At 37.8% G+C, this 26712-nt stretch overlaps 1 protein-coding gene across 1 annotated transcript in view; it reads left to right on the plus strand.

The window, feature by feature from the left end:
• LRRC2 (leucine rich repeat containing 2) overlaps positions 1-26712 on the plus strand; it is a 63083-nt gene that overhangs the window by 22940 nt on the left and 13431 nt on the right. The window contains exons 3-4 of the mRNA XM_057384481.1: positions 54-210; positions 14195-14331. Of these exons, the coding sequence (XP_057240464.1) occupies positions 54-210; positions 14195-14331 (294 nt within the window). The remainder of the gene's footprint in view (positions 1-53; positions 211-14194; positions 14332-26712) is intronic.

Here is a 26712-nt window from a genome sequence, read left to right on the forward strand (position 1 = left end):
AAATGGTAACAGAATTCATGCTTTCTATTTACCTGTTCTTATTTCATTTACAGGAACTCCCAGATTCTCTGAAAGAACAGCTCTATCTGAAAGAATGGCATGTGTATAACACATTGATACAAACCATTCCAGCCTACATTGCACTATTTCAAGATCTGAGAGTACTGGAATTGTCAAAAAATCAAATCAACCATCTTCCAGCAGAGATTGGTAAGCCGGTCCATGATACTCAGATATTCATGATGCTCAGATATTTATAATCATGCCATTTAATCTGTTGCAGGGAAATGAGCATCCATGTCTATTCTTGTTAATTTACTGCTCATTGTCTTCCTTGTTTACACCCCTCTACATTTTTATATGTCTCTGGCTTTAATTAAGCTTGCCAAATTGTATTGAAAACYGTGTATATTGTATGGATCAAAGATGGGAAAGAGCACATTTTTGTTATCTGACTATAAGGCAGTTATTGCTTGTATTCAAGTAGACAGAGAGTGGTTTCTGGGAGCAAGTGTTGTTTCATATTCCTTACAGGTTAAGAAAAATAGAAGTATTACAGAGTTTTAAGCCTCATCAAGATGAATTGAAACAAGACTGTGGGAAAGAGGAAGCRAAAATAGAACCCTCCATTAAGAGACAGGATTTTTTTTTTTTTTTAAGAGTTTTAATTTAGTAGAGATATACATAATAGAATGATTGAATCACAGAATTATTTTGATTTGAGGGGACCTTAAAAGTGTCCTACTGCCAGTGCCACTGCTGTGAGCAGGAACACCTCCCATTAGACCAGTTTGGTCAGACTCCCTTCCAGCCTGGCCTTGAATGTTTCCAGAGATGAGGTTTCCACCGTTTTTCTGTGTCTTAACAGCCTCACTGTGAAGAATTTCTTTCTAATATCTAATCTAAATCTACCCAACCTGATGTTACAAGTTTTAAAGAAACAAATTAATGCTTACATACTTWGACCTTTGCCATTTTAAGCTATATAACAATGATTTTAATGCTTGCCTCTCTTGTTTTTGGATCTTACAATATAAAAGCTTGTTTGACAGATTGTATTGATATTTAGAGGGATTTGCTGCTCTTCCAAAGAAAAATATAGCTGTAACAGGTGGCATCTTTGAGAGCTAAAAAAACTGGGCCTACTGTGGGTTCACCAACATCGAGACCATGCATTCAGGTGTATTAACATCTAGTCTTTGATTTTAAATGCAGTAGTCCTAASCTTTCCCCAGGATTGCCATTCCTTATGTACACTAAGAGATAACAAAGATTAAACCCTCCACCTCCCTTGTTATCATYGGTTTTGCTAAGAAAGACAGGAAGAGGGAGAGAGTTCTGAAACAGAAATATGTGCTAGAATTTTCTGCTCCTTTAATATTCTATTAGTCAAATAACACTCATACTTTTGATGYATTTAATAGCACTATATTTTACAATTACAATTTTTGGTAGAGATTGAGATATATTTTGCAGTTTTAACCCAGCATCTAAACACACTAACAGATCATAAACAAGACATAAGCAGGTGATAATGGTCATAAAATGAACATTAACWGTTTTATCAGCACCTTGACTGCAAAACTCAGGTCAGTCAGTTTTAAGGACAAACACCTTATAAGATGTAGTTTGGAAGAAAGTGGAAATAGTATGGACAAAAGGGGAAAGGCTACTAGTTTCCTGACAGAGGCTACCCTAAATCATTAAAAAGAAGATTTTCAGGTGTTGCTGCTTAACAATTGAGGCAGGTAGTGGCAGAAACTTTTTTTTTTTCTTTATTCTTGTAATATTATGCACTATTCATGAAAATGATCCTTAAGAAAAAACAAACACCCAACATTATTAATGTTATTAAAATCTGTTTCCACAATAAAGGCACAAACACAGATCTCAGAATCACAAAATTGTTAAGATTGGAAACAGCCTCTAACATCATTGAGACCAGTCATAAACTATCCCCTTCGTGTTCCTCTCTAAACTATGCCCCGAAGTGACACATGAACACATCTTTTTTTATCATTTTCAGGGATGGTAATTCTACCTGTGTTTTGAGTGGCCTGTTCCAGTGCCAGGCCAGTCTTTCAGTGAAGAATTTTTTGCAACTTGAGGTCATTTCCTCTTGTCCTGTCACTTCTCTCACTTCTCATATGGGAGAAGAGAGTGACTCCCACCTTGTTACACCCTCCTTTCAAGTAGTTGGAGATACAGAGTGAGAAAGTCAACCCTCACCTTCCTTTTCTCCAGGATCAACATCCCCAGCTCCCTCAGGTCCTCCTCATAAGACTTSTGCTCCAGATCCTTCCCCACCTCTCTTGCCCTTTTCTGGACRCTCTACAGCACCTCATTGTCTGGGACTGTCATGGTTTAGAAATGGTATYCCCCATTTAATGTTCCCACTGATATGCTCCAAACCATGTGGTTCTCACTCACCCCCCTTTCCCTCCTCCCCTCCCCTTTCCACCCTGTGGAGAAGAACATTTGAGGCCCAAAAAGTAAAGATCATGGGTTGAGACAAGAAGTATTTGCTGGATAAATCTAGAACATCAGTTACAGAGCAAAGCAGTGATACCAGCCACAATTACTTGACCAAAAAACACCCCTTCCTCCATCCCTGAAAAATTGTTTGAGGTGGTGTAGAGTAATCTCTTGGTATGAACAATGCCCCCTCCTGGCTGCTGCAAAATTTAGTCCTGTCCTGGTCGAAATCAAGACAGGGGCCTTTAACTGAACACAGGATTTGAGGCGTGGTCTCACCAGTGCTGAGTGCAGAGGAACAATCCCTGCCCTGGTCCTGCTGGCCACACTGTTGCTGATACAGGCCAGGATGTYTTTGCCTACTTGGGCACACACTRTCTTGTGCTCAKCTATGGCTGACCAATACCTCCAGATCCTTTGCTGTCAGGCAGCTTTCCTGCTTCTTTCCCCCAAGCSTGTAGTGCTGTATGGAGCTGTTGTGACCCAAGGGCAGGACCTGACTCTTTGAATTATTGAACCTCATACAACTGCCCTCAGCCCATTCATCCAGCCAATCCAGATGACCCTGAACATTTTTCCTACCCTCTAACTGATCAACTCCCAACCAACTCAGTATTGTTTGGAAACTGACTAAGGGTACCCTTGATCTACACATACAGATCAGCAATAAAGACTTTAAAATGGCTTGGCCCCAACACTAAGCCTTGGGGAKCACACTGGTGACCAGGGGACAAATAGATTGTTCTAGTAAGGGTAATAGAGTMTGCATCAGACCTTTTTTTGGAAACAAGGAGAAAAGTGTAATGTTTCTACTAGCAATCACTGTTCTTTCAGTTGCATCGAAATTATGTGATTTCTGCTCATCAGTAGCTTTTATGTTATTCCCATTTATTCACTTTGTCTCCAATATGTTTATCCTACTAGCCTATACCCATGATTTTTTCCTTTCAATGTTTTTGTTGCTGTTTTTTTTTTTTTTTCAAGTAAATGTTTGCCTGGAAGGGCCAGAGAATGTTAGAAAATAGCTTTCTGTAGGTCTTCCCTCAGACACAATGTTATAGCACTCACCATTCTTCTCTTAACTGCGAACTTCTGTCCAGAAATTTTACTTTTCAAGATACATTAAATTTAAGCACTCCTCTATAGAAACATAGGTTTGAACATTAGATATTGCACAATCAAATTAACAAATTTGCTAAGGCATAGGTGCTATCTGTACAATAATTCTACAACACAGCAGTAATTCAAACCTATCCAGAAAATGATGCATATTCGCTGATGTAGTTCAAAAAGAAATACAAATACAAAAAAGCCACTYCAATACTGTGCAACTGGACTGTTCAGCACTTTTTTTGCCAAAATTTTCTGATGTTTTTCAGTCCTGCTGAATGTCCTGCRTTGATGAGCCACCTATTAGTAAGGCAGTGGAACTGCCCTTTTTATTATGGCATAAATAACAGAGAAGCTTTGTCTCAATTTATGTAATGGTCTCTTTGTTTAGGTGTAAGGGGACATGCTTGCAAAGAGCTATGGGTTTATTTCATGTACAGTGTATGCATCGGAGATGGACATTAATGTGTACTGGAAATTATTTTCATAAGACATTAATTATTTTCATAAGACAAGATTATGAAATGTCTTGGATATTTTGAAGTTTTTGAATAATGCTTCAAAATGAAACATTTCATACATTAGTCGATCTATCTACTAAATTTTCACTAGGAAATTAATTGATGTAGGTTTGATTTTGGAGCTCTGTCTAAGCAAGGAGTGAGGAGTAGGTGTTAAATCAGAAGGTAAGGTGCCTGGAAAGGTTAAGTGCTGAGGTATTCATCATTTTGTCTTCTGTTTACAAACAACCATAAGTAAGTAAATATCACAGATAAAATGTACTTGAAGGTAATGACAGATGATCTTGGCAGTGACATGCATCTTGTTGAGTCTTCAATCTTCAAACAGAATTGAAGTCAAGTCAAGATCAACAAATCATCCAGCAGAGGATAACCTGGTGAGCCATATTAGGACAACTTTTGATTCTCACCAGAGGTAACGGTATGAGAGAATGAGAGGTGATAAGAACATTTTTATTGGAAAAAGTTATTGCTGCAGTAGAAGTTCTGGAATATTGAAGTTCACATTCCTGTTTTGCCAGATTTYGAAGATAATATTTCACTCAGAGAGAAAAAAGACTCAAATCCATTATCAGATATTTCAAATCACTACTTTTATAGTCATATGTATACTTGAACAAGACCGAATTTGTAACAGAAGACAGCTGAGAGTACTATTGATTTGATACTTTTTGTGTAATAGCAAATATTTTAATGGGAATCATATATAAAAAAAAAGTGCTGAATGGAGTTGTCTGTCTTAAAGTGGTGAAGTCGGTCTGGTCTAGGAATAAGAAAAAACCATGAATGGGGTGTAGCCAGGAGATTTTCTTTGTCTTCTGAGATTGAAGCTCTCTCTGGCTTTGATTATGTGGCTGCAGTACAGTTGCTGTATATAAATTAGTGCTAGAATATTAATAACTGCTATAACTGAAAATATCCAACAAAATATTCTCATATTTACATAGGAAGTAGTGAACTGCAGTTTCATATGATTCCAAAGCCTTTTGCTGGGATGGGATTGTAAGGTTATATATCGGGATTTTTTTTTGTCCCATAAATTATTCATTCAACATCTCAAAGAGCTGTTAACAAAATATTTGTRCTTTTTTCTCACATTTTTTATTTGCCAAATATTTAAGATTAAAAATAACTGCTTTTGAGAAATACTTTAATAAGAAATCACAGAGGTTTTTTTATCTCTTTCCTACTTCACAGAATAAAACGTTTGCATACCATTAATCTATGTTCCTAGAACTCAGAGGGAAAAACCRTTAATAATAGAGTTTTAGATATCTTCTAGATACCTAAAATAGCTTATTCTATTAGCAAGATTCTCAAACTGTTTTGTGAGTTTCCAAGAAGAAAATACATATTCTCAGTTTAAATGCCATCTAATTCTGAGGAACTGCAAATTCATTTATTACCTTTGTCATTTATTCAGTATTCAGTTTTATTTGTCCAACAGCTCAGTCTTTTATGAAACAGGGGAATTTTGTTTATATTCCCCCTTTGAAGAGGCAGTTTTAAGCAATGGTGTTGCAAGTATACTCTTTTCATGAGGACATTTCTGACTCGGTTTTCAATGGCAACCTGTCATGCTTCCTGAGTGTAGGATGGGACTGGGAGAGTTAAGTCACTTGTACTCCAAATAAAGGTTCATGACCACCTGAGGAATCTGAAYGTAGRTGTCTCTACAGGAACTGATGAGATGCATCCCAGAGGCCTGAGGGAACTACTTGATGTACCAAGCCAATATCTGTGGTATTTGAAAAGTCRTGGCAGTCTGGTAAAGTCCCAGTTTACTGAAAAATGGGAAGCATTGGACCCATTTTARAAAAAGGTAGAAAGGAGGATCTTGTGGTCTACCCCTGGGAAGATGATGGAACAGATCCTGCTGAAAGCTATGCTAAGGCACATAGAAGCCAGGGGGATGCTTTGAAAAAGCCAGCATAGCTTCACAAAGGAAAACTCCTGCCTGATCAACATATTGACCTTCTACAGTGGAGCGACTATCAGTGGACAAAAGAGGGGCTAATCTGTAATCTGTCTGGCCTGGTAAGGCCTTTGACATGGTTTGCCRCAAACCCCTTYTCTCCAGAGTGCAGAGACACGGAWTTGATAGGGGGATAAGAAATTGGCYGGATGAACTCATCCCCAGTATGCTGGTCAAGAACTCAGTGTCTGGATGGATACTGATGAGAAGAGGTGTGCCTTGGGGGCCTGTATTGGAACCAGTGGTATCCAATGTCTTAATGATGTAGGCAGTGCATTCGAGTGCATCCTGAACAAATTTGCAGCTGAGTGGTGCAAAAGTGGTGCTGAAGTCTTATTACCATTATTAGAATGCTGCAYTTCATATTAGAAATTAGAAAATTTAATTRCTACTTCAGTTTTTAAAAATTAATTAAAAATTTAAACTGTGAATAAATACAACCTAAGGCAACAACTATGGCATTACATCTCTCTTCTAAAAAGAAACAAATCTTAATTGTGACATTTTCAGGGAGACCATGGATTTTATTACAGCTTTATCTGCCTCTCTCTGGAAAACACAGAGATGTTAGCTGTTTAATTTCAGAATCTGAATATTTTATAGAAATGAAAATTCAGTGACATTAAACATTGGCTTGTTTGAAGGATAGGTTAACCTGTCTGTTTTCCAGAGAGAACCTGGACAAATTCGGGACCTGGGCTCATGTGAATCTCTTGAAGTTTAACAAGACCAGGTACAAGATGTTGTGCTTTGGTTGAGRCACACTCTGGTATCAGYCCAGGCTGGGGGATGAACAGACAGAGAGCAGCCCTGACCAGAATGGGATGGGTGAGGGGTTGGCATGACCCAGCCATGTGCAATCTGAGCCCAGAAGGCCAGCCTTATCCTGGGCTGCATYTAAAGCAGCGTGGGCAGCAGGGGARGGAGGGGATTGTGCCCCTCTGCTCTGCTCAGACCTCACCTGGAACACTGCACCCAGCTCTGGGGGCCCAGCACAGAYGGGACATGGAGCTGTCAGCTCAAATTCAGAGGAGAGACAAGGATGATCAGAAGGGTGGAGCACCTCGGCACAGACTGAGAGAAATGGACTTGTTCAGCTGGTAGGAAAGAAGGTTCTGAGGTGGCCCTAATGTGACTTTGCAGTACCTGAAGGGGGCCCATAAAAAAGCTGGGTAGGAACTGTTTACAAGATCATGTAGTAACAGGAGAAAGAATAATGGCCATAAACTTAAAGTTGGTAGGTTTAAATTAGCTATTAGGTAGATATATTCTTTACTGTGAGGGTGGTGAGGCATTGGCACAGGTTGCCCAGACAAGCTGTGGATGCCCTGTYCCTGGAAATGTTCAAGGTCAGATTGGATGGAGCTTTGAGAACCCTGGTMTAGTAAAAGCTGACCTTGCCTATGGCAGTAGGGCTGGAAATAGGTGATCCCAAGACATCCCATAATACAATGATTCTGTGATTGCAGATGAATTGAAAAATTTGTCTAATGCTTTATTCTAGTTTGCACAAATGGATCTACATTTGGATTGAATGGGATCCTTAGATAATAAAGGCATCCTGTAACCTCAACTGTATTTTTACTGTGACACCTTGTTAGGTTCACTAATGTAGGCTTGTGTAAAAGGTGAAGTTGTATTACCATTATTAGAGTGCTTCATTGCATATTAGAAATTAGAAAATTTAATTATTAGTTCAATTTTTWWAAAAAAAWTAAAAATTTAAACGGAATAAATACAACCTAAGGCAACAACTATGACATTACATCTCTCATCTAAAAGGAAATAAATCTTAATTGTGACATTTTCAAGGAGACCATGGATTTTATTAYAGCTTTATCTGCCTCTCTCTGKAAAACACAGAGATGTTAACTATTTATCTCCAGAATCTGAATATTTTATAGAAATGAAAATTCAGTGACATTAGGCATACTTAAGAGCAGTATTGTAGCAGCAATGATTTTACTACTACTACTTTTAATTAGAGAAATTATACTTGAATATTATTTGAATGTATAGGTAGCATATGTGGGAATCAAATCCTGTTCTACATTTGTGCAGTCATGCACAAGGATGATACCTCCTCTCTGCTCTCCTAAAGCAGCCTCAATGGCTGTATTGCATGCTATTATGCCTGATGTTGACTGGGCAAAATACCAAAGACAGTGGAGACCTTCTGCGCTAAGTTGTAAATAAGCCCCTAAATTAAAATTTCAGGGTTATGAAAGTCATACATACTGCATTGCCACCCTTCTTATTCCCCATTCTCCAGATTACAACATCCATGGCACTTGAAGAGTACTTTGGGATTTGCTCCACAATTTTGTGCACTTTCAGTCAAGACACAGGATTAGAGAATCTTTAGTTTTTACGAATAGTCATACATTTTGACTCTTTTGTATGACAAAGTATGCCTAGCAGATCTCAGTCCATAATCTGAATAACCATTCTGGCAACTCTTGTAGCTTAACTCTATCCTTATGYAGATTGTTGGCTGTAAAAATTTTCAACAATTATTTAGAGGAAGGAGTGATTAAAGATCTTGTGCTGAATGGAAACCAGGTTGTAATAAAAAATTTGTAAGGGAAAAGCAAATTGTACCAACTCATTAGGTTTCCATTTTTTGAGAAGATGATTGAATTTCAAGTAGGAGATCTTGCCTACCAGATATTCCATGAATATCTCTATATTTGATGCAGAGAACTATGTAAAATGAATGTTTGAATCTAACAAAATGGACTTTGATGCAACAATTGTAAAAATGAGCAAAAGACTTGCTGAACCAGAGGGAAAAATGTGCTTATTTGGAAAGAGAAATTATTGTTCATGAGAAAGGTAATTTGTGGAGTTTTCTATGGGTCTGTTCTTGACTTTATTATTTAGTAATTTTCAGGAGAMAGGGTTACTGAAATTTTCTGCTGACACAATTTGGCTGTGTGTCATCACTGCAATGCATGTAAAAATATGAAAAGGTTGATGAGCYGACAGGTTTCTGAAAAAATAGAGATTAAATCCACAATTGCATAGTTCAAGGTCATGTATTCGGTTCTCATGCAGGAAGTCTGAGATCATTAAATKCAAAAAACTGAAGAAATGAAATTCCAAATCTAACAGTCACAGGAGGACTAYCCAGTAACTTTAGATGAGAACAGATGCAAAATAAGTCTATTAGGACCATTTAAGGMGGGGAGTTTTTATTTTGTCAGCAGAGACTAGAAAAAATGGCTTATTCACGCTAGTAAAGTAAATTTGGTTATCTGTTACTTATGAAAACATTAGAGAAGTAAACACTAGAGAGAGAAAAGAGCTATTTAAAGATAAAATAGGCCAAAGAATTTATGGTTATAGAACTTCCAGGAATAAAAATTTAGGCTAGCAATCTGAAGACTATTTCAAATAAAGAAAATTATGAAACTCAGTAACTATGTTTTCTCATAACTACAGCATATGTAAAAAAATAAACTACTTTTAAAATGGAATGTGTTAAACAAATAAAGGGGATTATGTAGTCATGTAAATATTTTATCCAGGAGGTCCTGTTTAGTCCTATAAATGTCTTATCATSCCAGAGGGCATGTTAATGCTTGGCTACTGATCACTTGTCACGTGCCATAACTTAATCCATTGAAGACCCCAGAGATGAAAATGGACCCTATACAGAATTTCAAGAGATTGCTCCCTGCAGGCAAATCTTGGCAAACTTCATCCCAGTCATCTATGCAGTCATGAGTTTGTTATGGAAATTAAATTCAGTTACAAGATTCATGGTTTTTYCCACTAATTTTCATAATCTTAGTCACAGCAGTTACTGCAAATTGACTGTAGATTCTGTAGTGCCCTTCTGTTGGGTTAGAGAGAGCTGATATAAGACAAAATATAATTTTTGATACATTTTCTACTTATTTTTTCTCACACCTGCAAACCTTATTGAGAGCACTGACATACATGGTAGATGCTGTGAAAGTCAAGTAGAGAAGCTGTGCTTGAGTCCATCATGCTACCCAGAAAGGCTGCTACATTTTTGTGGGTTTTTTTTTTTTTTTTTTTTTTTTTTTCCGTAAGTGGTTCTGCTCCATGTCTCCAATGCAATAGAGATGATCATCAGAACAGAGTTAGAGAAAAGGGTGGCTAGAATGTTGGCAACACTAGATGCCTTGCCTGACATTGGTTCTCCAGCTACTAATGGAACAGAGAGGTAGAAATTTCAGTGACAGAAAAATTAATGACTACGTCTGATGTGGGTTAACACTCATAGGCAGCTATGCCTCACACAGCTTGTTCAGTTCCCCACAGCCCAGTCTCCCACAGGAGAAAGAGAAAGGCAAAAGTGAGAAAATTCATGCATCAGGATAAAGACAGTTGAATAAGCAAAGAAGCTATAAATGAACCAGTGACGTAAAAGCACTCACCTCAAATTGATCCACATCCACCTAAGCAATAGGGATCTTGGAACACTCCCTCCCATTCCTCCCCTGTCTCCAGCTTTTACTGCTGAATGTGACTTTTTATGCTATAACATATTCCTTTGGCCAATTTGGATGCAGTGTCCCAGCCCTGTCCCCTCTCAACTTCTTGTTCACTCCTAGCTGACTCACTAGGGGCAGCAGAGTGAGAAACTAAAGACAATTTTTTTTTCTGTGTTAGCACATAGCTATTCCCATTCAATTATTACCATTGCTTGGTCACAAATCCAAAATGTAGCACCATATGAGTTGTTAGGAGGAATAATAACTCCATTCCAGTAGAATCAGTAAAATATTCTGCTGCTAAAAGAACAAGCAAAACATAGCAGGACTAGTGAATGAATAGTTCTTTTTTCATTCCAGTGGCATTTGCCCTTCTTTAACAAGGGATTTATTGACTGAGGAAATAAATAGTGTTTTTCTGATTCTCTATTTTTAAAGCATTTCTGTTTCAGTGATTATTTTGTTGCAATGAAGYGACTAATTCATGGTTATGACACTTAGCAAGTGATATAGCATCTTCCTTTATATCATGATACTGAACCTGGTACAGCTTCCTGATGGGTAAGCTAAACTTCTATTACTTTTAGATGCTTGAAAATATGGAAATTAGGTAGTTCACACATTGACACCATTAAATTGGTTTTATTACTCCAACAACCCTTGTCAGTTAGTAGTGTGCTGGCAAAACAATGCCTGTTGTAATCTTACAGAATTTTTTTTTCTGCTCTTTTAACTAAACCAGCAGCTTACAGTGAAGAAAAACAAGGTCACCATCCTAAAATGACAGCTTTTGAAATGCACCTCTGTTTCTGGCAGAACTAAAACTAGATGGAAGCTGAGTAGAAGAGTCTATGTTTTTCTTTGTTGTAACCTGTAGAGATTAATATAGAAGAGAATTCTCGTAATATATGTCTTGTCTGTCACATGTGAGATGATTTGGGTGGTCATCATTCAAAGGCAATGTTAGGGCCAAGGGAAACGACAGGGTTTATGTAGAATGCAGTGTGATCTGGTTTCCACTAAAGTTGGGCATCAAACTACATGTCTCTGGCTCTAAAACCAGCAATTTCTCAGGAAAAGTGCAGGACTCTCACYTGCCCATGCTTCTTCTCTGTCCTTTTCTGTGGAAGCACCAAGTAACTTCTTGGTGGATTTTCACAGATTACAAAAGGTGAGCAACTATAAACCAACATTTGCTTTGGAAAAAGTTCAACGAAGTGTTAATGTCCTAAGAATAATCTCACTATTATGACAGTGGCTCTAGGATTTGTCATGTACTCTCCAATGTCATCCAAACTTAATGAAACACTGGGTTATTTGAAGGAAACTGATTATAAAGAGAAGACTAATTGTAAGGGTTTAGGAATGGTACCTCCCAACTTACTGCTTCTACCGAGGCTCTTCAAGCCATATTTCACTCCATCTTGCTCCATGGCTTTCCTTTTCTCCTCTCCCTGCAGCACTCYAGAGGGGAGAATAAGAGTCACAAAAGGCAAAGATTACAGACTGAGAGATGAAAAATTTACTGGAAACAGCAACAAGTTAATGAAATATGCAATAACAACTGCATTATTAATGAAAGAGGGTACAAGGAGAAATTGACATAGAAATATACCCCTGATAACAGAAAATTAATAAACCAGATAGCTCCCTCTGCCATGGTTACTTGACTGAACCAGAACACCTTCTTCTGGGAAGAAAATCCCTTTCTGTCATTTCTGACACCAATGTGAGTTAGTATAGAATAACCTCTKAGTCCTGGCCATGCCCTCTACCAGCTATTAGAAAAATAGCACTGTTCTGTCCAGACCTGGGTCTCTGATATAATATGAGTCTGTGAATCCTATATCTCTTGTCTTGGTTTGCAAATATCTAATCTGCTTTGAGAGCCTGTTGACGCATGATACTGTTCTTTCACAGTTTCCAGCTGCTAAATTGCATTTATGTTTCTTATTTCTGAATTTTTCTTCTGAATGCTGTATACTCTGTTAGTGAGACGAAGGGAATACCACAGGAATATAACTGAGTGGAGGGGAATATTGTAGGTGATAACAAGCTGAGTATATACAGGTGATATTCTTACAGGAAGGGAGGCCATCCAGAACCACCTTGACAAGCTTGAGAGGTGGGTTTGTGTGGACACTGTGGTAGTCAACAAGGGAAAGTACAACATCCTACACATGGGCTGGGACAATTTCCAATATCAGTGCAGACTGGGGGATGAATGGATTGAGAACAGCCCCMTGGAGAAAGACTTGAGAATATTGGTAAATGAGCATTGGATATGAGCTGTCAATGTGCCTTTGCAACTCAGAAAGCCAAGAGTATCCTGAGCTGCATCAAAAGAAGGTTGAAAGGAGAGTATCGCTGTGAGACTCCACCTGGAGTATTTTGTCCAGTCCTGGGGCCTTCAGTACTAGAAAGGCATGGGCCTGTTGGAAGCGGCTTCAGTGGAGGGCCATGAAGAATGTCAGAGGTCCAGAGTATTTCTGMTATCAAGAAAAGCTGAAACAGCTGGTATTGGTATTGTTTAGACTGAAGAAKAGAAGGTTCCATTGGCACCTTATTCCTAACTTTCAACATATAAAACCCATTTATCAGAAAGATAGAGAGTGAATTTTTATCAGTGCCTTTATTGACCAGCCAAGGGACAATGGTTTAAAACTGAAACAGAGTAGATGTAGATTGGACATAGAAAATTTTTATGAAGAAGGTGATATGACTCTGGAACAGTATGACTGGAGGAATTGTGTGTAATTCTTCATGGGAATGTAGTTGGGGTGCACAGGGCTTTGGACCAAATGATTTTTGAAGGTTCCTTCCAACTGAAACTATTTTGTGATTCTGCAGTTCTGTGATCATCCATGTAATACAAAAACAGGGCTTTCCATAAAATGGTGTCAGTTTGCTATATGTTTAATCATTCCTTTGCTAAYGCGTCAGCTATTTGATATACGCAAATTCCTTACTATTTGATTATATCACAGTGTAACTCGCATTTTTTCAGGATAATGCGTTTTAATGACGTTTCTAACCCCTTTTTTTGGCAATTTTTTAAAGATTATATTATGTCATAATTTGAAGAAACAAAATACTTTGCAACTAAATGTAGTCTATTACATCATAATGACCTTAAAATTAAGCCAATAGGTGTAATAAATCACAATAAAGAARATAATAAAAAATATGCACACATTCATTATCTTTTATAATAAAAAGTATGAAATGAAGGATACTACAGAAARAATTCTTGATGTAGTAAATTTGGTAAGAGAGATAGTTCCTAATGAACAGGTTGGCTAAAAGTTGCTAGGATGATTTTGAGTTGGCACGCAAATTTTCTACGGTGGCCAAACCAAAAGCCAACTTCTCTGCTTTCAATTGTGGTTAAGATGTATCTCATCATTGGAAGAAACAAGATCTTTGAAATTCTTCGCTACTTCATTTCAAACTCTCACCAAAAGTATTGCTGATCAGGGGGCATTATTGTCCCTCAAAATGTTAGTGATTACTACAGGAAATATTTATTAATCTTATTCATCAGGAACTTTTACTTTGCTAAACTGAGTATGCCTTTTAATTTTTTTTTTTTTGTTTGTTTGTTTTTTTTTTTAAGTACACTGATTTGAATTATCTTACCCTCACAGGCTGCTTAAAAAACCTCAAAGTGCTCAATGTGAGTTTCAATAATTTGAAGTCAGTTCCTCCAGAACTGGGTGATTGTGAGAATCTAGAAAAACTGGATTTGTCTGGAAATATGGAAATAACTGAGCTCCCATTTGAAGTAAGATAACTATGTTTATTTCCATCTTTTTTTATTTGGCTTAAAAGATATTTTATCACAGTGTTCAAATATTTTCTTATCAGATTGAATCACATTCCTTGCAGCTCTTAGTAATAATGTTTTAGCACTAATATCATTGAAAATGCCTTAGAAGCAATTAAATAGAGCCAAGGTTCTTTGTTTTGGTTTTCAAGCAACGGAATTTTACTTGTATATATTCTGATACATGAAGAAGAACATGATCCTAAAGGGGGTTTGGCTGGTGGTGAAAAACAGCTATTTTGTGTAAAAATGAAATGCATCTTGATAGTCAAATTCACATACACTGTTTGTTCCCAGTGTCTGTTTTTCTTTGAAAACTGTATGGAGAGTTGTACAAACAGCACTGCATTTTSCTACAAGCACAACTATCCCTCTCAAAAGTATTTTACGTGTGAGGAGCGGCATGAATATATAATAGGCTGAGAAAAGAACTCCCAGGCATGCACCAACATTGTGGTTTTTTTTGTGTTGGCTGCATAACTGCTCTCTGCCACAGCTGCTCTGAGACTCCTTGTCACGGAGAAATAAAATCATTGGCTGTTACCTAACCACAATTTTAGCTGTCATTGGTATTTCTCACGTTCTTAATAGCCTGATTTCTGGGGCATGAGTGGGGGAATCTTTTGGGAAAAGTGTCAGGTTCCTCTTTACTGATTCCTACTTTTACACTGAACATCTGTTACTGGTAATTCACAGGCAATGTTGGAGTGGATTAAACTTATGTGAGATCTGATTTARCCCTGCTTATGTGCTCTTGTGAGGAAAACAATAATAATTAATTTYCTCCTCTGAGAAAATTTTTCGTAGTAAAATAGTTTATCTGAAAAGAATTGATAAAAAATTGTGTGAGCAAAACAGAAACAAAGAGTGAAACGTCCGTCATAAGTGGACATGGCAAGGAGATTCTAGCAACACAATAAACACCTCAGGTCTCCTTTCTCCTTCCTCTCTTCCTTCTTTGGATAGCAAAATCAGGGAACAAAACAATAGAATTTGACTGGTAAAAAGGAACCATAATGCAATGAGGAAATCATGTCCTGAACAGGCAAAGGATTAAAATAAATTATCTTAGAAAAGAGAATATATTGATACCCATGGATTGTAAATTTACCCCCAGTCACTGGTATGTTAAAATCACTGACTATTTTCCCAGTTACTTACAGAGGTGTTGTAGTGCAAAGGTTTGCCTATGTTTATGCATTATGGGCAGCCTTTGCTTGTAAACCTACTCGAACATGTAAATCTTTCCAGGGCTGAGTCCTATGAGGTCAACGTTTCTTTTGGTGAACTGAAAAATATTGTTCTCTTCTGAAAGTCTCCTATTCAATGAGATTGAAAGCCACAAACCAGAGTGTAGGTTACTAAGTAATGGTTCACTTAAAACCTATGGAGAAAAATTGGAGCTGTGCAAATAACTTCRTATAATGCCACAAACTGCAAGCGACTTCATGTTAGCATTCCACCAAAGGTCAACAAGAAAAATACTGGCATTATCTATTGTGTTTCTCTGGAGACTGGAACTCAATTTATATTTACAGTGGTCTGGGAGGTACGCTACGCAAGCTCTTCTGATTCAGAATATAAACATAGTTTCCAAGAAACAACATTTCAAGGGCAGATTTGGAAGGTGAGCATACAACTAAAGGAACACTTTTGTCAAATGATTTGAAATGCTGCAAAGAGTTTGACCTTTGGCATACTCAACATGGCTCATGTTATTCAGAACAATTGCATCATTATCCTTGCTAATGTAAAAGGTGTCTGATGTTGAATCTCAGATGGACAAACAGTTATAGTGGTTGGCAGGTAACTATTTAATGAATTAAAATATTGAATTGGTCTGAAAAGTCTGAAGAGAGGAAACAGAAAGACAGCGGTGGGCTAACTTTGGCTAATAGCCAAACATCTACCTGTCTTTTCACTTTGTCTGCCTCCTCAGCATGACATTGGGAGAAAACGGTTTAAGAAATCTCACTGTACAATAAAAGACAGGGAGATTGTTTCTYATTTATTTTGCTGGCAAAGCAGACTGTGCTTGGGAAGACCAATTTAATATTTGTCAATATATATTTGAGTAGTAAGAAAAAAAAAAACCCAAAATCTTTCCTCCTATCTCTTCTGAGGTCAACTTCACTTCATACTCCTCTTCCATCCCTGAGCAGCGCAGGGAGGCAAGGGCAGTTACAGCCAGTACACAGTGGTTGTTAGCTGCTTCTCTTTCCTCCTCACTCTTTTGTTTTCCCTGCATGTGGGTTCCCCACTGGCTTAGCTTTTTCCAGGAATATCCMTCTGTGGCAGCATGAGTCTTCCATGAGCTGTTCTGTGGAGAGTTACTCCACCGTGCACCACCTCCTCATCCTTCTGCTCTGGCTTGCTATTCCCTCTGTTCTTTTTCACTCTTTTCACTTTCCCCTTTTCTCTGGTACATTTTTCCCCTTTTTCTTAAGTAAGATTTTAGAGAGGTACCATACAATTTGCTGAGGAGCTTGGCTGCGTTCTGTGCTGGGTCCCTTGGAGAMACCTGGAATTGATGGTGTCCACTTGGGGCCCCTGGTGTCTTCCCACAGAGACCACCCTGAACTCCTCATACTACTAAAACCTTGTCATGGACAAGTAATACAACTAGTTATGACCCCAAGTTAGATTATATCATTTATTGTCTAACACATTTGTTGTGAACATCCATTCATCCAGAGAAATGCTCATAAGTGTTGGTAATGTCTCTGTTGTGGTGTTAGTACTGGGAACTGGAGATTATAAACAAGCTGTTTTGATAGGAGAATGGCTTCCCTTTACACCATTAGGTAGAAAGAGAAAACTGAACAACTAATACAAAAAATAATTGAGTTGATAAAAACATTTCCTGTTGACAAAAATATTTCCTGTTTATCCTCTTAGGAGGTTAAATTTTTGCTTGACTTTCAAATCCTTAGAAGATTCTTCCRGGAAGATTAAAGACGCATGTAAGAACATCATCAGTATTCTTCAGTGTAAAACTTACTCAAMAGTAACAAAGGCAAACTGCAGCCAGCAGAAATTATTAAAGTCTAATTTTGCCGTGGGTTTTTCTGCATAGAGTAATGGCCAGTTTTTATCCAAAACCATAACATTTTTCTTAYCCTTATGCACCTCATGGAGTAGTTGTATCAGCGTATTAAGAACACCTGTGTCCAGTGCTTGGACTTTTTCAGTATTTCTATTTGGGTGTATTTTGGGAGTGTTCCTTGGAACACTTGGAAGGGACATGCCTTGTGCCATAAAATCAGGAGGAAAGCACACTGCTCACTTGTCTGTTCATCTCTACTGGAAAGCTCTTTCTCTGTTTGAAATGGCCACTTTCAGCACTCTGTAAGTCATGTCACTAAATCTTAAAATGATGTTATGTGATGCTACATGAAAAAAAATTGAGGATGTGTACTCTCATCTTTTATTTTCTGTGGRCTTAGGATTTCATACCATTCCATATTATGTCCAAGGAAGAGCAATCTCTTTCAATGTCTATTTTTCAACTTATTTTTATTTATTCCACTGTTGGACGTCTAACACTTTTGGATATTAAAAAGTTACAGTTAACACCAATATTTGATTAGTATCAATTGAAAGTAGACTCGGCAGAAGAAGTTTATGGATCTGAAGTTGAATTCAAATCTGTATTAGCCACATTTGCAAATTAATGTCTTCCTCTGGACATTTAACATAAATTAAAATAAAATGAAAATATAAATATAAATATAAATATAAGAAAAGGCAATCTACATGGCATTACATTTATGCAGTCACTTTGTAGCAGATACTTCTAGACCTCAATAATGAAGTTTAGCAGAGGACGGTTCAATATAAGGCTTAGGGTACAACCCTCCCTCACATGGCACTTATCTTGTAAGACTCTTAAGTGAGATAACTTTGTTCTTCTATCTAACATGCTCAGGAGAGGCATGTCCTGTATCTTATCCAGTCTCTTTCTTAGCATAATCTGATTACACTGGATACTTATATTAGCAGCTGCAGAGAGGAGGAGATGTATGGACTTATTTCCAAATTTCTTGTATATTTTAGATGAATTTAAGAWTTAGTATGATGCTAACATTTGTATTTTAACTGTTGGACAGGGTTCCTCTCACTATCATCATAATACAGGCTATGCAATAATTTCTTCTTAGAGGAATAAAAACTGTACGATAAATAATATATTTTTCTGACAAAACGTTGTAAAAAAACTTCTCTGACCTTATTTTCAGGTGCACTTTCTTCAGAGAACATTACTTTCTACAGTAATTTACTGAATCATAGATTAGATTTTCTTGTGCATGGTATTTCAAAGACAGCTTTTCTGTCAATATGTTGTTGCAGCCAACAGTGTCTATGTGACGCAAAGGAACTTCAGTGAAAAGAGAGTAAAGATGAAGAAGTTCTAATTTTCTCCATCCCTACCATCTGCTATAGCACATGCTCTCAGTCATAGTACAGGCARGTCATTCTCTGTTCCACCAGGGACAAGATACAAATGCTTGCACTAGAATTTCTGTTACAGAAAACAAATTGGAAAAGGTCTTTTTTTAAAGTTACTCTGCTCTGAACAGTGTTCAACATTACATCTGAGAAGTCCCAGTAAGTCACCTGAATATTTTCTGTATAATCTGGATAGAACAAAGTGAAGGGATTAGAGACCATTAAAGCATATGAATTATTTGTCAAGCAGAGTACACATTTATGAATGCCTATGTTTTCATGTGAATCTTTGAGATTCAGAGAAATTAAAAAGTTATGTCTCCTGGCTGCTTTAAAACACTGTTTTTTCAAAAGATCAAATTAAATCTTGTTTTGTATTTCTGATGCACAGACAATTTCAGCTAAGTCCTAATACAAACAAGTACAGACATGAAGACCTTTCAAAATCATAGGCTCATGGAACAGTTTGGGTTGGAAAGGATCTGTAAAGATTGTGTAGTCCAACCTCCCTGCCATGGGCAGGAACATCTTTAACTAGATCATGTTTCTCAAAGTCCCATCCAATCTGACTTTAAATGTTTCCAGGAATAGGATATCTACCCTCTGTCTAGGGAACCTGTCCCAGTGTTTCAACACCCTCATTATTAAAAATGCCTTCCTTATATCAAGTCTAATTGTAAACTGTTTTAGTTTAAAAACATTACTCCTTGTCCTGTCACAACAGGCCCTACTAAAAAGTGTCTCCATCTTTATTGGAAGACCCCTTTAAAAACTGAAAAGCTGTCGTGAGATCTCCCCTTGGGCCTTCTCTATTTCCAGGTTAAACAACTCTAACTCTCTCAGGAAGGTTTCTACTCTCTGAAGGAACCTCAGAGGAGGTTTTCCATTTCTCTGATAATTTCCGTGRTTCTCTTCTGAATTCACTCCAACAGGTCCCTGTCCCTCCTGTGCTAGGCCCCAGAGCTGGGTGCAGTGTTCCATGTGGGGTCTCAGCAGAGCAGAGCAGAGCAGAGGGGCACAATCCCCTCCCTCCCCTGCTGCCCACGCTGCTTTGGATGCAGCCCAGGACACGTTTGTCTCTCTGGGCTGGCAGTGCCCATGGCCGGGTCTTATCCAGCCTCTCACCCACAGCACCCCCAAATCCTTCTCCCCAGGGCTGCTCTGATCTGTCCATCCCCAGCCTGTGTTGACACCAGGGATTGCCCTGACCCAGGTGCAGCACCTTGCACTTGGTTTTGTTAAACCTCAGGAGATTCCCATGGGCCCAGTTCCCAAGCTTCTCCTCTCCCTCTGGATGACTTTGCATCCCTCTGGATGACATGACATCACATCAAATCAATCAAACAGGTCAACTGCACCATTCATCTGGGTGTTACCTGMAAATCTGTTGAGGGCCCATTTGATCCCAGTGCCTACATCATTGATGAAGAAATTGAATAGCACTGATTCCAACACAGACCCCCGAGTCACACCATTTCTCACCAATGTCCATCCAGATATCGAGACATTGACCAGTACACTGAGAATGACACCATCCATCTAGCCAATTCCTCATTGCCTGATCCCTACATACATCAAATCCCAGTCTTTCCACCTCAATGAAAAGTATGTTGTCAGGGACCATGTCAAAGGCTTTACAGAAATACATACAGATGACATGTGTCATCTGTATGACCTTTCCTTATCCCTCTTATCCATTGATGGAGTTGCTTCACTGTAGAAGGCCATGGTAGTAGGCAGGAGATTTCCTTGGTGTGCTGGCTTTCCCAAACCACCTCCCAGTCTTCTGTGTGCTTTAGCATACTGTACTGGGTTCGTAGAGTTTCCAAGGGTTTTGGTAGCATGGGTGCTACAGGGGTGGCTTCTAGGAGAAGCTGCCAGAAGCTTCTTCCATGTTTGGTGGAGCCACTGCGAAGGCTGGGCCAGTCAGAAATGGTGGCAATGCTTCTGTTATATTTAAGAATGAAAAGAAATGTTATTGTGCAGATGTGGCTGGAATCAGAGAAGAGCTGGGTGAGAACATGTAGGAGGAATAACCCTGCAGATGCCAAGGTCAGTGCAGAAGGATGGGGAGGAGGTGCTCCAGGGGCTGGAGCTGAGATTCCCCTGCAGCCTGTGGTGCAGCCCATGGTGAGGCAGCTGTRCCCCTGCAGCCCATGGAGGTCCCCAGGGATGCAGACATCCTCATAGAGCTTCACCTTGGCCTTCCTCACCCATCCCTATACAAATGGACTGTGTTCCTAGTCTTGTGGGTTACCTGACCTTGCTTCCATTGTCTATGCAGGAGTTATAACTGGTGCAATTTCACTGCTTTGTTTACCTGAAAAATATATTATAAATAGCTCTTCCTTAAACTGTTCAATTCAGGTGTGACCCTAAAAAAACYTTGACTTGATTAGGGATTTATTAGGCACTAACATTAGTCACCTCTGGTTTTCTAACACAGCAGCATCCACTAGGGACACAAATAACTTGTTGTACATTGATACAATTCCAATTGACATTTTAAAACTGAGGCTCAACAACTGGAAAATGYTCAGTCTCTTTTGTCCTGTTTCTGTTTTTCTGTCTGGTCCTGTTCATCAAAGCTGTACATTTAGCAGGAAGTTCAGAGGCACAAGCTCTGTGCATGAGTGGGCAAGGCTTCAWAAACGTCCCCACTGTGAATTTTCCTGTATCTTCTTGTCTTTGTGATCCATGACTGGCACACCTCAGAGCCAGTTGTAAAAAACAACCTCAGTTGTAAAAAACACTTGGTAAGGCTGACTGTGATTTTTATTCATCATCGTTGATCAGTGGGAAAGATATAAAGACAGACATAGCCTGATCTGTTGAAAGTAAACATCATCCCAAGATGGGATTGCAGGTGGGACACCAGCAATCTCAACAAAAATGTAAAATATTAGGTTGYTTTACCAGGGCATTATTCTTCAAATCCATACACTTCCAAAGCTGCSTCTTTTCATTGCTTTTGTTTTATWTTTTTTTAAATGTGTGTGACAATTATAGATAAAAATTGCTATCTGATGTACAGGACTTTAAATTCCCAGTCATTGCACTATTCAATAAGGCTCTGGAAAAACTCACCCATAGGTCCTTCCTCTCTTATTCCATGGGACTATAAAGGATATGTTAAATCTTTACTTCTGTAAGATTTTTCATAAATTGCAAAGGAGTCATGTATCCAGTGTGTTAAAAATGGAATTGTATGTTGCAAAGAAGTCACGAATCAGATTTGTTAAAAATGGAATTTTATTTGTGGGGGTTTTTCAGGGCCACAAAGCAGAGGGGATAACTGCAATAAAGGGCATAACTCGGGAAGTTATTGGTACTGGAAAGTCAACCTCCAGTAAATTTTTCATTTAAAATCACTAGAAATTGTCCAGGTGACTGTAATTGGGCCAACATTTCTGTATGCACATTTTTCAGTCTCAGTAAGGGTTTTCCAATATTTTGGCTTGGCTGCATCTCCATTAGACAGGATTTCACTCTGTTGTTCTTTGCTTGGGGCTGATATTCTCTTTGAATTTGCTTAAAGCTCATGATAAGTTGTTTTCCAATGCAGTTGGTCAAAGTGTCAATCCATGCAAAACAACAGCTGTGTTATGAAACCGGTATAAGATGCAGTATCAAACATTAGCAGAGGGGTGTGAAACCCAAAAAAGCAGGTGCAAAGGTGTTAGGTGTCAGAGGAGATTCTCGAAGGCCTTACTGCTGCAGGAGTTCTCATAACTGTTTTAATAGAGGAGGGGCTAAAGAAGGACACGGGTCTATGTTGGGAAACAGGATTATGCAGTTCRGCACAGGAAAGTGTGTCAGTTGATCCCACTCTTGACACTGTGCTTCCAAAGCYTTCTAATTAATATAGCAACATTTTAAAACCACTTCACTATCAGAATAAGTCAGCAGCTAATAATAACAGTCCACTTCATTGGGGATTTGACCCATGCTTACCTCCATGCTGTGGTGCCAGTGACCTTTCCTTTACCTTTCACAGTAGTTCAGTAAAAGTACTATCACCTTTCACAGTCTGAAATGTTTTCGTAATAGGGAATGAGAGACAAGTAGTTTGACAGCATAAGGGAAGACTTAACAATGAACAAAGGGTCATAATGTGAACACTAAAACACAGCTATGTTATTACAAAAAGCATGAATCTAACTGTAAAAGAATTCTGTGTTAGAAAAAAGTATTTGGTACTATTTCAAAGCTCTTCTTTCTCTCAAAACAGTTCTAAATCTCTTTGAGAGCAAAATAGGCTCTCAAAATTCTGGTAATATATCCTCCATTCATCTGTGATATAATCTGAGGCTGATTTTATATAGCTGCTGAATAGAAGCAGAGAGCAGAACAAATACACGACACTATCAGATTTGCATGTTTTGTCTTCCAGAAAAATGTCTCTAGTGCCAACATACATGGGTTGATGAGAATCAAAACAGAGCTGTAGCTGAATGGGGAGAAAAGCATGTTATTTATTTTTCCATAAAGTTCAGATAATGAGAGGTATCTTTTATTCCATGGGAAGGATAAAGTTGGAGAGTACAATTGAAATTAATGTGCTTCATTTATTATTGAGTATATTCCTATCAGTTGCTAACAAATTATAGGTAGTTACATGATTGAGCAACTTTTCAGTTGTAAAACACACTTGGTAAGGCTGACTGTGATTTTTATTCATCATCGTTGATCAGTGGGRAAGATATAAAGACAGACATAGCCTGATCTGTTGAAAGTAAACAKCATCCCAAGATTTTATKGTCTYGTATAGAACTCAGGTAAGATCTCTGCCTTACTAGTCCTGGACAAAAGAACATAGAGTTATACTCAATGTGAAGTRGAAGAGATGTTGAATTTGTGASGGAATTCAAAGAAGGATACATCCCAGTGGTTCCTGTTTTACTTATTGAAGRGATGGTAGCTCACAAGCCTGCGCTTCTGTCATTCTAAACTGCAGTACAAAGCAGAATGAGTTCAGCTTAAGAAATGAAAGGCTGGAAAGCTCAGAACAAATATAAAAATAGAGACATTTCCTCACCTGCTGTTTAGACTATCCATCAAATTCACTATTTTGACTCGACATAGAGCTATTTACTAGTGATGGAGTTTAGAGAAGATGTRTAATTTTATGAAAAACAAAAAATATCTTATAGAAGTCATAGAAAGGTTAAAACATAGCTTTGTAACAATAAGGTTTCCAGACTTTCCTTACATTTTATTTTGCAAAATCAATCTTGTATTTTTTTTCCTATCTATTTTAGTTAACATGTTTTATTTGATTCCCCATCACCTGCACATCAGATGTTTAGCCATATCAGACTATTGCTTTCTGTACTAATCTGAGGCAATACTGCTCATCTCTGTCTGTCAAATTCTGTGGTTCAAAATTTGAGATTCCATGTGCCAGTTTATATTTGCAGTGAGGATGCTGAGTGCAGGTRACAGTGGTTGCCTGTGTGTAGAGTTTGTGTGAAGACTATGTGACAGAACTTCCCCTGACTATGTCTGGTTACACGGTACGTGGCTRCATGACTCAGGAGTGTGTGCAGCACTGACTGCTGCTGAGCACTAGCTGCTGCTGACTCCTTGCTTCAGTCACCTCAGGCTGACTGCCACGCAGTCTGGAGGTTCTTGCTTTGTTTCATCTTGAAATAYAGAGTTGGTCAGTTAAAAGTTGCAAGTGAATTTGCGATTGTGCTAGCAGAGAGGTTGCAAGTGTCTGGATCATGTGTGACCATCACCATTTCATGATTTACTGTTCTCTTCTGGCCTTACGGTTTCTCTTTGAATACACTAATTTCAGTGAAAAGAAATGGTTTAAAGAGAGGCCAGACTACTTCAAACTGGTTTTAATACAGCTGAAATATTTTTCATTCTCAGATACAAAGTGTCTTTTGAAATAGTGGTTAGAAGCAAAAGTTACTGTGATCAGAGGACCTAAAGTGATGCTTCAGCCCTTTAGGATACTGAACTATATTTTTCAAAAACAGTAAAGAAATGAAGCGATTATCAGAAATATAGATTATCTTAAATCTCAATTAAGTTCATTGYCATAACTGAGGTCTTGATAGACTTGTAATGATTATACACCTGGAGTGGTTATCAGCACCTCAAGACCAGAAATCAGGAAATGTCATATACTTTTTTTGATGTACTTTTTCACCTTAGTATGAGACTTCCTGCCACTGTGTTCACTTTTCCCCCATTCACTTATATTGACTGTTAAAGGTATTGAAACAGCACRGCAGAGAACTCTGTGTTTTTACAGCATAGTATCACAGAGGTTTTGTTTTTTTTTTTTTGCAGTTTTTGTGTTCTGGTAATGATGATATCCGTACAGTAATAAACCCTAAATTGCAGAAGTGCTTTACAAAAATTTCATCTTTTAGACATTTTGACATTTGAAATCTCAATAATCAATATTATTATACTAGAACATGGTAAAATAATGTGTTATTGCTCCACATAATAGGAGATGTTTGTATTCTGAGATTGAAAAAATTTGAACTTTACTTCTTTGGATGTCAGCATAGAAATACAGGTTTTTTTAAATTTATGTAAATGTCAGTTTCCTCAGAATTCTRCAAAGCTATTTAAAAAAATGTTTGCAGATTCTAGAATCTAACTGTATAGAAGTTTCATTTTATTGAGAAGTGCAGTGCTTTTTGGCTATGTGARCAACATTGTGAAGGAAACACACATMATGAGTTAACCAATTTCTCAATCAATTGGTTCTRATCTTTACAGTTTTTCCTAATAATGATTTAGTCTTTCAGAACTACTGTAACTCAAAAATTTAATGAAAATAACAAAAGTATTTTCATTCTGTTATTTTCTGTTCATCTCTGAATCCCATTTTCTATTRTAATTTACCTTGAGAAAAAGTAGGAATTACAGAATTTTGTATGTAGTGTTGTTTTATTTAATTTGGAAGTAATTGGGAGTTAATGCTGTATATCACATCCAAMTATTTATTTGCTTTTTTGACTGCTAATGTATAATGGACACAAGACTTTCATGAAGTTACTTTTTTCATCTTTCCTTCTTTTCCCAGGTTTCAGTCAGTTTAAAAAATGTTCTTGCATTACCTTGTACWTCTCTGTATTAGAGTTTATTTGCGGTAGTGAAAATCTTGACAGTTTTAGATGCATGCTGTTAATAATAAATGTTACTCCTATGTATTTGTTCAGCAGTCATACTTTCTTTTGYTATATCCATGTTTTTATACACTCAAAGCATTATATAGGTATTTGTAAAATGTCATGGTCACAGAAAATATTATCTGATATAGTGCAAGATATACACAAATACATCAAATCTTTTGTTCTACTATTAAAAAATTACTAGGACCATATATGCCTCTAGCAACAGTATGTAACCAAACAAAGATAAGTAGCTTGGTTGCAATCTGAAGGGAATTGAGTAGTAAAACACCTGATTGTAAGCTACTTATACTGATGTAGGGCATAGAAGTAAAAGTATAAAATGTATCTGAGCTTATACCGTTTCAGCACCATGAAACCTGGTTCTACTCAATTTATCTCCTGAATAACTGTCCTGGGACAGGCCAGATGACTGATTTTGTTAGACATATTTTCCTTCTTGTTTAAGAGACACAGGACAATATTTAGCAATCCAAGGAGCATTATGGAACAAGCCTTCAGCTGCATTYATGACTATCTCATTCTTAGGTATTCTGACTGATGGAGGAGGTCCTGACATAATTTAGACCTAGCAGCTTCCCAGAAATAGAATAGCCTCWTGGCTACACTGAGGACCTGGCCAGATATAGTCTGTTGAAGGCATCTTGGTTTTGTTTTTGTTTTTTTTTTTTTAAAGAGCATTTCAGTAAGTGCTTCATTAGTGTATAATGGAAGTAAACTAACCAAC

The sequence above is a fragment of the Malurus melanocephalus genome, unplaced genomic scaffold (genome assembly GCF_030028575.1).
Source record: "Malurus melanocephalus ecotype Western Australia unplaced genomic scaffold, MMel_1.1 scaffold_15, whole genome shotgun sequence".
Taxonomy (NCBI): domain Eukaryota; kingdom Metazoa; phylum Chordata; class Aves; order Passeriformes; family Maluridae; genus Malurus; species Malurus melanocephalus.